The 12615-nt window shown below is 34.8% G+C and overlaps 1 protein-coding gene across 2 annotated transcripts; it reads left to right on the top strand.

Annotated features, from left to right (window-relative positions):
* The first annotated feature begins 4684 nt into the window (after positions 1-4684).
* On the top strand, positions 4685-12299 carry LOC148849645 (putative cellulose synthase A catalytic subunit 5 [UDP-forming]). 2 transcript variants are annotated; one of them, XM_088950711.1, is made up of 14 exons: positions 4685-5453; positions 5597-5792; positions 5896-6107; positions 6406-6508; positions 6684-6858; positions 7336-7602; positions 7709-8054; positions 8148-8285; positions 8442-8567; positions 8664-8876; positions 8988-9264; positions 10172-10368; positions 10469-10819; positions 10914-12299. In XM_088950711.1, exons 1-14 carry the CDS (start codon positions 5373-5375, stop codon positions 11496-11498), a joined length of 3267 nt encoding a protein of 1088 aa, XP_088806837.1. In that variant the 5' UTR covers positions 4685-5372; the 3' UTR covers positions 11499-12299. The 2 variants fall into 2 exon arrangements, with proteins under 2 accessions (XP_088806837.1, XP_088806838.1); XM_088950712.1 differs by having other exon boundaries at positions 4740-5453; positions 8988-9243.
* Positions 12300-12615: the final 316 nt, after the last annotated feature.

Genomic DNA, 12615 nt, shown 5'->3' with positions numbered 1-12615 from the left:
TTTATAAGACACAAACAACCACTCTATTGGCTATATTTGGTTAATTTTGTTTTCTATACAAAAAAAGTGTTAAGGGTATTTTTTGGAATAAAAAAGCATGGGCCTAATGGAAAAACAAGAACTCATTAATGAAAGGTTGATTAAATAAGTTGTAAAATATATGAGATGTTTTAATAAAATGAAAACTATAAGGTAGGTTTAAGTAAATATATAAAACTATAAGATGTGTTCTAGTAAATGACCCTAATAGAATCACATAAGAGTATACAATTGTTTTATATTTTCAACTTTTTAAATAAGTAATAATTATTCATATTTTATATACTATTTTTAATAAATTTTTTATAATACAAAAATAACAATAATTAATTTTAGTTAGGTTTATTCATCAAACTGATGAAACCGACCAACCCGATCAACTCGACCCGAGTCGGTCGGTTTTCTAGTATTTTAGGTCGGCTTTGGTTAAAAAATTTCCCAATTCGACCAAATTAGATCAATTTCACTTTGGCCATTTGTAAACCAATCAAAATCGAACGACCTAACCATGGATATATATTAATATTTTATATTTTAAATATGAAAAAGTGGGAAGTTTCCAATATTTCTTAGTCTAAAATGTTTTATATCATAAATCTAAATTTTAAATTTATTTTTTAATAATTACATTATAATTATTAAAATTAAATTAAAATTTTAAGTTTAAATCTTTTGAACCGACTGACCAAACAAAAAAATTGACCCAAACCGATACAACTTGGATGGGTCAGTTTTCACAAAAGGTTAGTCAGTTTCAGCTAACCAACGCTTCAACCTGATCACATCAAGTTGGTTGGCCAAATAGCCTATAACCGAACTGAACCAACTCATGAACACTCATAATTTCAGCTAAATTAATAGTCTCATCTCTGATAAATAATAATAGTTTAATTATTGAAAATTTATAGCAAAAATACACAATTATTGAAAATATTGATGATGAAAAAATATAATAAGTACTAAAAATATATTAACTTAGTTAATAAATAGTATAATCTCAAATAATAGTTTAATCTATAATAAATATTAATCAATAAGTCATGACAAAAATACAATAAATACAAATAAGTACAATAAATTAAATTTAAAAATTTCACTAATAGTAGTTTAACCTCCAATAATTATTGAAAGTTTTCTATTAAATAATAAAACAAAATAAATTTATACATAATCATTGAAAATACATTTATCACAAAAATAATAAATAATTACTGAAATACAATAAGTATTAATTTTAATATACATAATTATATAATAAATACAGATTAAGAGTTTAAAATTATTATTAATAAATATTAATTTTTTGAAGTTGTTTTCTTAAATTATTACTTGATATAAGTGAAATTAGTTATTTACAATATTATGTAAAAATTTTAAATTATTAATAATTTCAATATTATGTTATAATTATTTTTCTACTTTTTAGAAAATTTTTAAATTTATTACATAATTTCTTTATTTTAACTATTTAAAATATAATTATGTTAAATATTTTGTTATTTAAAATACCCAACTATTAAATACTTAAATAATATGTAAAATATTAGTTATTTATGGAATTTAATTATCCATAAAATCATAAATTATACTATTATTACATAATTTTATTATTAATTTTGTAATATATTAAATTATTAGTATTTTCAATATTCTGTTATAATTATTTTTTTGCTTTAAAAAAATTTTAAATTTATTATATATACATATATATTTATTTTAACTATTTAAAATCTAGTTATGATAAATATATAGTTATTTAAATATTTAAGTAATCTATAAAATATTTAATTTTTTTTGTTATTTGAATTTTATTTATTTAAAGCTATTACATATTATTAATTGTTTGAAAAACATTTAAGTTGATGATCCAAAAAAACATAATTTAAATTTTTAGTACATAATTTCGTGATATACTTTGTAAAAATATAAAATTATTTTTTGTGTTTTTAATAAATATTTTAAAGTTTTTATATAATTTTGTTAGATTATTTAAATAATTCCTAATTTTTTTAATCCAAACTTTCTTTAGATAGATATAGATAAAAAGTAGGGGAGAGGATAACATTAGAGATAATTTAGATGATAAATAGAATTAGAGATAATTTTAGAGAAAGTGGGGGAGGTAGTTTTGGATAAATTTTAGGAAAATAAATTATTTAGTTTATTGGGACAGTGCATCTCATTGGTTGTTTCAAAAATGATATGAAATAAAAAAATAAAAAAATAAAAAAAATGAGAAAATTTCTTGATCGCTTTGTTATATATATATATATATATATATATATTGCCATGCCACTAGGGTGATTTAGAATCACTCGAGCTATTTAAGAAACATCAATTTAACGTTTCAAGAAACCCTCATTTCCCGAATTCCAAAGGTAATTATTATAAAAACGTATTTTTAAAAAACACCCTTAACAAATACGATTTTTTTCCGATTCCAATGATGAAAGTAGGACTGACAATTTTGACCCCAACTCACTTGACCCACCCAACCCACCCACTTGATAACCCATCCATACCCGCCCAATTCAATAATGGGTCAAGATGGGTCGAATGATCTAAAAGGGTCAGGGTCAATTGGGTTAAGGGTTACCCATGACCCTCTCTTTATCGAAATTAGGTTGCTTTTATTCTCCCGAAACTCTCTCTCATTTCGCTGATCAGCCATCTTTGTCTCTTCCGGTCGCCACAGTGTCTCTCTTTCTTTTTCTTCTCTCAAAAGCCTCACATATACAGAAGGTAGCACCGACTCACACACTCTCTCCCACATCGCTTAGATCTATCATAGGTGATTGCCACACCACCCCTTTCTCGCTCACATCGCCGCCACACCACCACTCCCCTTCTCTACTTCATTTTCAGATCTACGGTAGGTGGATGCCACACCACCCCTCTATCGCGCTCAGATCTTGAATCTCGTCGCCACACCACCACCCTCTCCCTCTTTGTCGCTCAGGTCTACCTTTAAAGTTCGCCGTCGCACCAACACTCTCCCTCTCTTGCCGACTCAAATCTCTGGTTCCAAGATTTGAAAGAATGAAGACTATGATAAAAAATTTCAGCGACTTTTTTTTTGTGTTTTAAAATATTTGCAATCTCTCGTAAATTATTACAACTTGAATCTTGAATGTAAATCCCGGGTTCTACAAATATATGCGAAAATATTTTTGTAACTTTTTAGCTTTGAAATATTTTTTTGAAAATTTGGTTCAATATTCGGAGGATGCAATGTCCGATTTTCGTTTGAATTTCTTTTTGAAAAATGTTATCATTTTATTAGTTTGTCTGCAATTTTTTACTTTTTGCTGTAATATATAGTTTTTGAATTTTATCATTTTATGTATTTTTACAATTTCTGTTTTTATCCCATCTCTTTATATTTATCTGATTTTTTGTCTTTTTCTTTTTCTTTTTTTTTGTTTTTTTTTTCATTTTTAGTGTTTTTCTATAATTTCCATTGTTTTTTATAATTTTTTTTGCATTTTCTATTTGCTACAGTCTATACATTTTTCTGTATTTTTGTGTTATTTATTTGCAATTTCTTTGCTTTTCTATAATCGTTGGTGTTTTCTAAAAATTTTATTTCTGAAATGCTATTTTATTTTTCAATTCTGCAGTTTCTATAATTTAAAAATAAATTTTATTTTCTGAAATTTTTATCATGTTTGCAATTTCTATAATTTTTTGCATTTTTTTTACAATTTGTTTGTTTTTATGTATTTTATATTTGAAAATATATTTTGAACTCGTTTTCATTATTCATGTTTTTTAGTTAAAATATATTTTCTGTAATTCTCTTCAAACTTTTGCATTTTCTGAATTTTCTTACAACTTTCCTGTATTTTTTCAGCAATTTCCGATTTTTTTACATGCAATATATATACATTTTTTGTATTTTTATACATTTTGTATTTTTATTTATTTGAAAAATTGGACTTTTTAATTTTTTAATTGAAATATATAATTCTATATTTTTATGCAATTAAAGCAGAAAAAATTAAAAAGTTAAGTTTCTAATTTGAATTAGAGGGTCAAATGAATGGGTTAGTGGGTCAATATACGTGGGTTGGTACTCAACCCACACCCACCCATTTGCCACTTGGATCACATAAGCCTGAAACTGATTTCGGGTATGGTATGGTCGGGGCGTAACCTAATGACCCGTTAATATCGTTTCTCATAGTCATAGGTAACCAGAGAGAGAGAGAGAGAGTGGTGGTGGTGGTGGTGGTGGTGGTGGTGGTGGGGGGGCGGGGGCGTGTATGGGTCCGTGAGATGACATACAGAAAGATCGTGAAAACATGGGCAGAAACAGAACAGAGGGAAGAGGAACGGGCAGCTCGCAATGTGACCGTTGAAACGTTACCTCACAATCCCATATATGCATAGCTGTTTCCTGCATGCTCTTTTTTTTGTAATCTTATATTTATATTTATATTTTGTTCACTGCAATTGCTTGATTATTCCATTTGCTTTATTTAATTATAATTATAATATAATAAAATAGTAATTATAGTTATTCTTAATTTATCTCTACATTGCTTGTTTAGTCAATTGTTTTTTGGTGGACTCGGACCCACCGTGGTCTGTTTTGTCCCTGATTGCAAATAATTGCTGGCAAATCATTGCTGCGTCGCTTCTCATTTCTCAATTTCTTCAGTCGCTAAATTCGCTACTAATTATACGAGAGCGAAAACATGGTATCAATCTCCAGATTTTCTTATTGACACCATTATATAAGAGATGTAAAGCAATATTAGTTGTTGAATGAATTCACTCAGAGGGCTTTCTAAAAAAGAGACAAATTCTTTGACTCAATTTTGATTTTACCGATTCTTATTAATCTCTCTCCAGAATCCTGGTTTTTCTGACGTGTTAGCTGTGTCGGCCGGGGTGTTAAAAGGGGTAAACGAGTGGCAAGGGAAATGTATAGGAGAGAGAGGTTGGTTAAAATAGTGTCGGTGGTGTATAGGTATTTATTTATTTATTTTTCTCATATGTGCTGAAGTTGATATTCACCGAAGATGCTCGATAATTTGACTGAAAGAGAGGGATTATTTGAAGGAACAAGAAAGAATAATATGGAATGAAAGACTTTCGGTGGATTCGCAAAGAAGGCCCGAAGTTTTCACTCCATTGGCATTACAGCTCAAATCGGGGAGCTCATCTACAGTGACGACAGCTTCCTTTTGATTGCCCGAAAACTGAGTTTTATCGTCTTCTGCTCACAATAAAGAGAACAAAAAGATCGGATTTTTGATCTGGGTTTGGGAGAAGGGCAGATCTGGAGCAAAATTGGGCCTGTAGGTGTGGTCTCATTGTTTTGAACAATGGAGGCCAGTGCCGGTTTAGTTGCAGGTTCTCACAACAGGAATGAACTGGTCGTCATCCGTCGAGAGGGAGAATCTGGCGTAAGTTCAAGGATTTGATCTTGAAGATTGGAAATGATGAATTGTTTTTTTTGGGTCTTGAAAAATCCGGCATTGCGGATTCTTTGCTTGGTTTTTGAAGAATTGGGAGGTTTTATTTTGTTGGTGTTTATTTGTTGTTGCAGCCCAAGCCATTGCAGCCAATCAGTGGGCAAATCTGCCAGATTTGTGGGGATGATGTGGGACTTACTGCAGATGGAGAGCTCTTTGTTGCCTGCAATGAATGCGCTTTCCCAATTTGCAGGACTTGTTACGAGTACGAGCGTAGAGAAGGAAGCCAGGTCTGCCCACAGTGCAAAACTAGGTTCAAACGTCTGAAGGGTGGGTTACTTCGTCTTACCAAGATCTTTAAGCCATTTCGTTCTACAACATTTTCCCCTTTTCTTGTAATTGTTTGCTTGTTTAAAGAGCTTGGAATTTGCAGGATGTGCTAGAGTTGCGGGTGATGAAGAAGAAGATGATATCGACGACCTTGAGAATGAATTTAGTTTTGCCGGAAGGGACAAGCAGGATATGCAGTATCTTGCGGAGGCCATGCTTCAGGGGCACATGAGCTATGGCCGAGCCGGAGATGCAGATATGCCTCAAGTAGCTCATACAATACCACAAGTTCCTCTGCTTACCAACGGTGAAATGGTAAATTGCCTGTGCAAATCCGTCTTTTTTGGGTTTTCAATTCCTTTAGGAGATTGTTTTTCTTAATCCAGCTTGTCTTGGATTAGTAGCTATGATTTCCCCCTATTCTCTTCCCCATCTCTTTTAGCGTTAATGCACACACACGCAGAAGCTATCTCTTCTCAGCTGATTGAATTTCTTAGACGGTCTTCATGGATCTAATATATTTTTTATCGATGGGTTCTTCACGGTTTTAATATCAAACGTAAAAAAAAGGAAAAAATATTTCTCATAGAATTATTGACATGGGTGATTGTAGGTTGATGATATACCTCCTGAACAGCACGCTTTGGTCCCTTCTTTCATGGGTGGCGGAGGGAAAAGGATCCACCCCCTTCCATTCGCAGATCCTAGCCTTCCAGGTGCTTTGACCTGTGTCCTAAAGAAATTTACTTTAATTGCTTTTGTTGCCTTGTTTCATGTTGCAGCGATGGAAGCTGCCTAGTTATTCTGTGTATTGTTGCTGCAATTCTAACTATTTTTTAGCTTAATCTTATTTGCTCGCCTGGCGTGTTTTCCTTTTCTTTTCATTTATAGTTCAACCTAGATCCATGGATCCATCCAAGGACTTGGCTGCATATGGTTATGGAAGTGTGGCTTGGAAAGAGAGGATGGAGAATTGGAAGCAAAAGCAAGAGAAGTTACAAGTGATGAAGAATGAAAATGGAAGCAAAGATTGGGATAATGATGGTGATGGGCCAGATTTACCCCTGTAAGCGCTCAATAAATGCTTCTGGCATCTGATAGTGTTAATGTATTGGTCCCAATGGCCAATGGTGAAGTGGATAGTCCATTTCCATAATTGGGGACCTAACAGAAAATCAGCCCAGTAAATCCATAAAATTCTGCAGGATATGGTCATTCTATGGATTTTTTGGTGGTGATTATCATTAGAGTATCTTTTTAATTTTTTTCTCTTGATTATTTAATCATTTAATTCATTAAGAGGATCGGGCTTTGGCCTAGTTATGATAACTGGGTTCCATAGCTGGAAGTCCTTTCAAACTTATAATCTTTAAAAAAGTTGATTTTTCAAAATTCTAATGATGCTTTCAAATACTGTAATTTATAATACTTTATTTTCTAACTTTATGATTTGATTAACAAATAATGGTAATGACCATGCACTTCTTCAAGCAAGTACAGCTTTTAATTCTAAACTTTGGTGCCTTACTTTGTCTTTTATCAGAATGGATGAGGCTAGACAACCGCTCTCAAGGAAATTGCCAATTCCATCAAGCCAAATCAATCCTTATCGCATGATCATCATAATACGACTTGTAATTCTTGGGTTTTTCTTTCATTACCGAATAACGCATCCAGCACCTGATGCATATGCATTATGGCTCATATCTGTGATCTGTGAGATATGGTTTGCAATTTCATGGATCCTTGATCAATTTCCTAAGTGGCTCCCAATTGACCGGGAAACCTATCTAGATAGGTTATCCTTGAGGTTAGTAATTGGCTAAATTCAGTGTTCTTGGTTTTGTACACGTACACCCAAATGTGCAATCAGAGTTTGTTACTTGTGCTGAGTTTTTTTCCTCCTTCCTTCCCAGGTATGAGAAAGAAGGCCAGCTTTCTCAACTCTCTGCTGTTGATATATTTGTGAGTACAGTAGATCCATTAAAGGAGCCTCCTCTTGTTACTGCAAATACTGTTTTGTCCATTCTTGCTGTGGACTACCCTGTCGAAAAGGTTTCCTGCTATGTTTCAGATGATGGTGCTGCTATGTTAACATTTGAAGCATTGTCTGAAACATCTGAGTTTGCACGGAAGTGGGTACCTTTTTGCAAGAAGTTCAATATTGAGCCACGTGCACCTGAATGCTATTTTGCTCAAAAGATTGATTATCTCAAGGATAAGGTCCTGCCTTCGTTTGTGAAGGAGCGGAGGGCCATGAAGGTAATAATATCTCTGTTAAATTTATCAAAAAAATAATATCTCTGTTAAATATAATTACTCTAAGTTCACTACTAACAATGTTTTGGCTTGTAGAGAGAATATGAGGAGTTCAAAGTTCGGATCAATGCTTTGGTTGCTAAGGCGCAAAAAGTCCCTGAAGAAGGGTGGACAATGCAAGATGGGACTCCATGGCCTGGGAATAATGTCCGAGATCACCCAGGCATGATTCAGGTATACATATTGAGTTCTTCGGCTAATTTCCTTATGCAGGACTGATGTTGTTCTACTGTAACCTTTAGGATCCACCCCAGGTATTTCCATCTTGTACATTGGTTTTTATCAATAAAGTTCCTTTGGTTACTAATCAAAGAAAAAAATCTACTCCAGGTATTTCTGGGTCAAAGTGGGGGGCATGATACGGAAGGAAATGAACTCCCTCGCCTGGTTTATGTCTCTAGGGAAAAGAGGCCTGGATTTACTCACCATAAGAAGGCTGGTGCCATGAATGCTTTGGTGAGCGATCAACCCATCAGCAATTGGTCTCAATGAATTCTGGTGTTGATGAAAGTTTTCTAATTCCTTGTTTTCTATTTTTCCCCAATAAAATAGGTCAGAGTCTCTGCTGTGTTGACAAATGCACCATATCTATTGAACTTGGATTGTGATCACTACATCAATAACAGTAAGGCTCTCAGGGAGGCAATGTGTTTCATGATGGACCCTTTGATGGGAAAGAAAGTTTGTTATGTTCAATTCCCACAAAGGTTTGATGGTATTGATAGGCATGACCGATATGCTAATCGGAATGTTGTATTCTTTGATGTAAGCATGCAATCCTCCATTTTTATAGACTGTTTTTGTAATCAGCTGTTTATGTTCTCAGATAGGTTTGTTGTTTCTATAAAGAACTAATGGACAAGTCTCCTGTACCAGATTAACATGAAGGGTCTAGATGGGATTCAAGGACCTATTTATGTGGGGACAGGATGTGTATTTAGAAGGCAGGCACTCTATGGTTATGATGCTCCAAAGACAAAGAAGCCACCAACAAGGACATGCAATTGTTGGCCAAAGTGGTGCTGCTGTGGATGCTGTTGTTCTGGGAGGAGGAAGAAGAAGACTACTAAGCCTAAGTCTGAGAAGAAGAAAAGGGGTTCCAGAAATTTACCACCTGCATATGCTTTGGAAGGTATTGAGAAGGGTACTGAAGGTAAAAAGCTTTTCCTGTTTGATGTCACTGGTATCACTGATGTTATTTTTTAATGATGATTAAAAGTTTGCATTTAGGTTCTCTTTCACTTGTTTTGCCCTTCTTCAAAATTCTTTGCAAACAATTTAATGTACCATGCATTTTAGGCTATTTGAAGTAATAGAGACATGCTGATATTGTGATTTCACATGTTCAGTTCCAGCTTCATCAAGGGTTAAGTAACTTGGCAAAAGTCAGCCAAATTGATGCCCCTTGAAAATGACTTTGCAAAATAAGAGCTGGCTTGCAAGTCTTTTCTGAAGTTTTTGAAGATTGTCATTTTCACAGCTCACTTTGGCTGGTTTATGTGTCAAATTCTGTTGCAAATTGTCACTTCTACCGGTGATCAATTTGAGGGGACATTACTTGGTGTAATGGTAAAATCTTGGGTTGCGAAGTGTGAGAATGTGGGCTTGAGTCTGAGTGGTCAATTTGTGTGAAAAAATGCGGAAGGGTAGGACTGTATCCAGTCTACCCCTAAGACCCCAAGATAGCTGGGGCCAATATTGAGTAAAGGCCTTTTTTTTTTTCCCTTTTTAAATACTGGTGATCAGTTTGGTTGGCTCTTCAACATCATTATTTGATTGCCTTGGGTACTTGCTATTTACATGCCAAAGAACTTGACTGTCAGTCATCATCCAGGTCTTGAAGTTGATTTGGGGGATGCATACATTTGCAGTCTGAAATTGTAAAGTTATATGTATCCATTTCAGCAGCTGCGTGCGGTCTCAATTTATTATAAAATCACATTCATCTTTCTGATCCTGTCAGTTGTGGTTCTTATGATATCATTTCCCCATCTATTGGTTCCATCATTTGTTATTTGCTTTTGTTTTTGTTTTTAAACGTGGTTTGACTTTTTATGCAGGGATTGAGAGTGCAAAATCAGCTGTGATATCTGAGGAGAAGTTAGAAAAGAAGTTTGGCCAGTCTCCTGTGTTTGTCACATCCACCCTTCTTGAGAATGGTGGGACACTGAAAAGTGCAAGCCCTGCATCCCTGCTAAAAGAAGCCATTCATGTCATCAGCTGTGGCTATGAAGATAAGACAGATTGGGGAAAAGAGGTAAACCACTAGTTGGATTCTTCTCTAGTCCTGTATATAGATTTGGTTGTCTGTTTTCAGACTTCACATTTACCCTCTACTAAGCATATATTCTTGCCAGGTTGGTTGGATCTATGGTTCTGTTACAGAAGATATCCTTACTGGTTTTAAGATGCACTGCCATGGATGGCGATCGATATATTGTATCCCACCAAGGCCAGCATTTAAGGGATCTGCACCCATCAATCTCTCTGATCGTCTGCACCAGGTCCTTCGATGGGCTCTTGGTTCTGTAGAAATTTTCTTGAGCAGGCACTGCCCTATATGGTATGGATATGGAAGTGGTTTAAAATGGTTGGAACGTTGGTCTTACATAGGTGCTACAGTATACCCGTTGACATCAATTCCACTGTTGGCGTATTGTACCTTACCTGCTGTGTGCTTGCTCACAGGAAAATTTATCACACCAGAGGTATGAAACTTTTCATTATATTAGTGACAAAACACATTGCTTTAATTTTACATTCCACAGTTTTTTAAATATTTCTATACTGTTTCTGCTGCAGCTTAGCAACATTGCAAGTTTATGGTTCATATCACTTTTCATATGTATTTTTGCTACAAGTATCCTGGAAATGAGATGGAGTGGTGTTGGTCTTGATGACTGGTGGAGGAATGAGCAGTTTTGGGTCATTGGAGGTGTTTCAGCACATCTTTTTGCAGTCTTCCAGGGACTTCTGAAAGTATTAGCTGGTATAGATACCAACTTCACTGTGACATCAAAGGCTGGGGATGATGAGGATTTTTCAGAGCTATATGCATTCAAGTGGACCACATTGCTTATCCCTCCAACAACACTTTTAATAATAAACCTCATTGGGGTTGTTGCTGGTATCTCAAATGCAATAAACAATGGGTACGAGTCATGGGGTCCTTTGTTTGGTAAGCTCTTTTTCTCTTTTTGGGTGATTGTCCACCTCTATCCATTCCTCAAAGGTTTATTGGGCCGACAGAACAGGACACCCACTATTATTATTGTCTGGTCCATTCTGCTTGCTTCTATCTTCTCCCTTTTGTGGGTCCGGATTGATCCATTCTTGGCCAAGTCGGATGGCCCTGTACTAGAGGAATGCGGACTAGACTGTAATTAGCAGGTATGTTAGCATTAGGCCCTTAGGGGGTCACAATGGAGAACATTGGAGCTTAATTCGGTAACATCATCACATGAGCCACTGATGGATGTTTTTCTGAGAAGAAATGCAACTTCAGTTTGGTGAAGCTCTGCAATCTGTAGATAATGTTTGGGTTGTGTTGGCATGTTTTTGGGGTGGGATGAAAGACACTGCTTTGGGCAAAGAGAATCTAAGATGGTCAACCACTTCTCAGTTCTCACCGCCATGTGTAAGTTTATTTTTCGTCAAGCAGTTTCAGAGAAGTGATTCTTGATTCTTTATTAGTTCACTGAAAATGAGGAAGAGACAGGGGTCAGCCATATTGTTAGTTTGTTACCGCTGTTGTTAGTTGATCTGGTCTCTTTAGATTGTTTGTCTTTACAATAAGCGCAGGCATTTGCATGCATTATGTAACAATGATAGCCAGAACTAAGAAAGGTTTCGTAAGTTGGGGCTTATTTTCTACCCTGTTACATGGTCCACGTCTGATCCTGATAGCTATGGAATGGTGATCACATGGCAATGCAGTGGAAGGTCAATAGTCATGAATTTGTGGCATTGTCCTAGTGGTTAGCTGTGATGAGTTTGCTGTATGATTATGCTTTGGGCATGGATAATACCAGTTCAGAGATACTTCAGTCATTGTCTCATTGGAGGGGTTTGCAAGTAATAGGGTGAATGATTCCTCATTCCTCTTCAGGTGATTTTAGGGTTTATACTGTAATAAGAACTCAATTTGTGTTGAAAAAATAAAAAAAAGAAAAACGAAAAGATTTTGTATTTTCTTCGAGTTAGGATCTACAAGTTGCCACTCATGGTACAGCATGAAAGTAAATCGTTTACACATGCATCGTATTTATTTATTTTGGTTTTTTTGGGTACTAAAAAGAAGCATCATACAGCAACAAACACAACTCATACCAAAGTCTCAAACATTTGGTGTTCCAAAGTCTCAAACATTTGGAGCCGGTTTGTTTTGCAGTAGGAATCAGAATGGTTTATTCTCATAGTTTGTTTGGTTCATACAGGAATTAGAATAAATTGGAATGGGATTTCATTTCCAAGTGAGGGAGAGGGATTCTGATTTCACCTAACT

The sequence above is a fragment of the Nelumbo lutea genome, chromosome 6 (genome assembly GCF_056320005.1).
Source record: "Nelumbo lutea isolate HS-2025 chromosome 6, American lotus-T2T, whole genome shotgun sequence".
Classification (NCBI taxonomy): domain Eukaryota; kingdom Viridiplantae; phylum Streptophyta; class Magnoliopsida; order Proteales; family Nelumbonaceae; genus Nelumbo; species Nelumbo lutea.
This window is presented reverse-complemented; position numbering and strand designations above follow the sequence as displayed.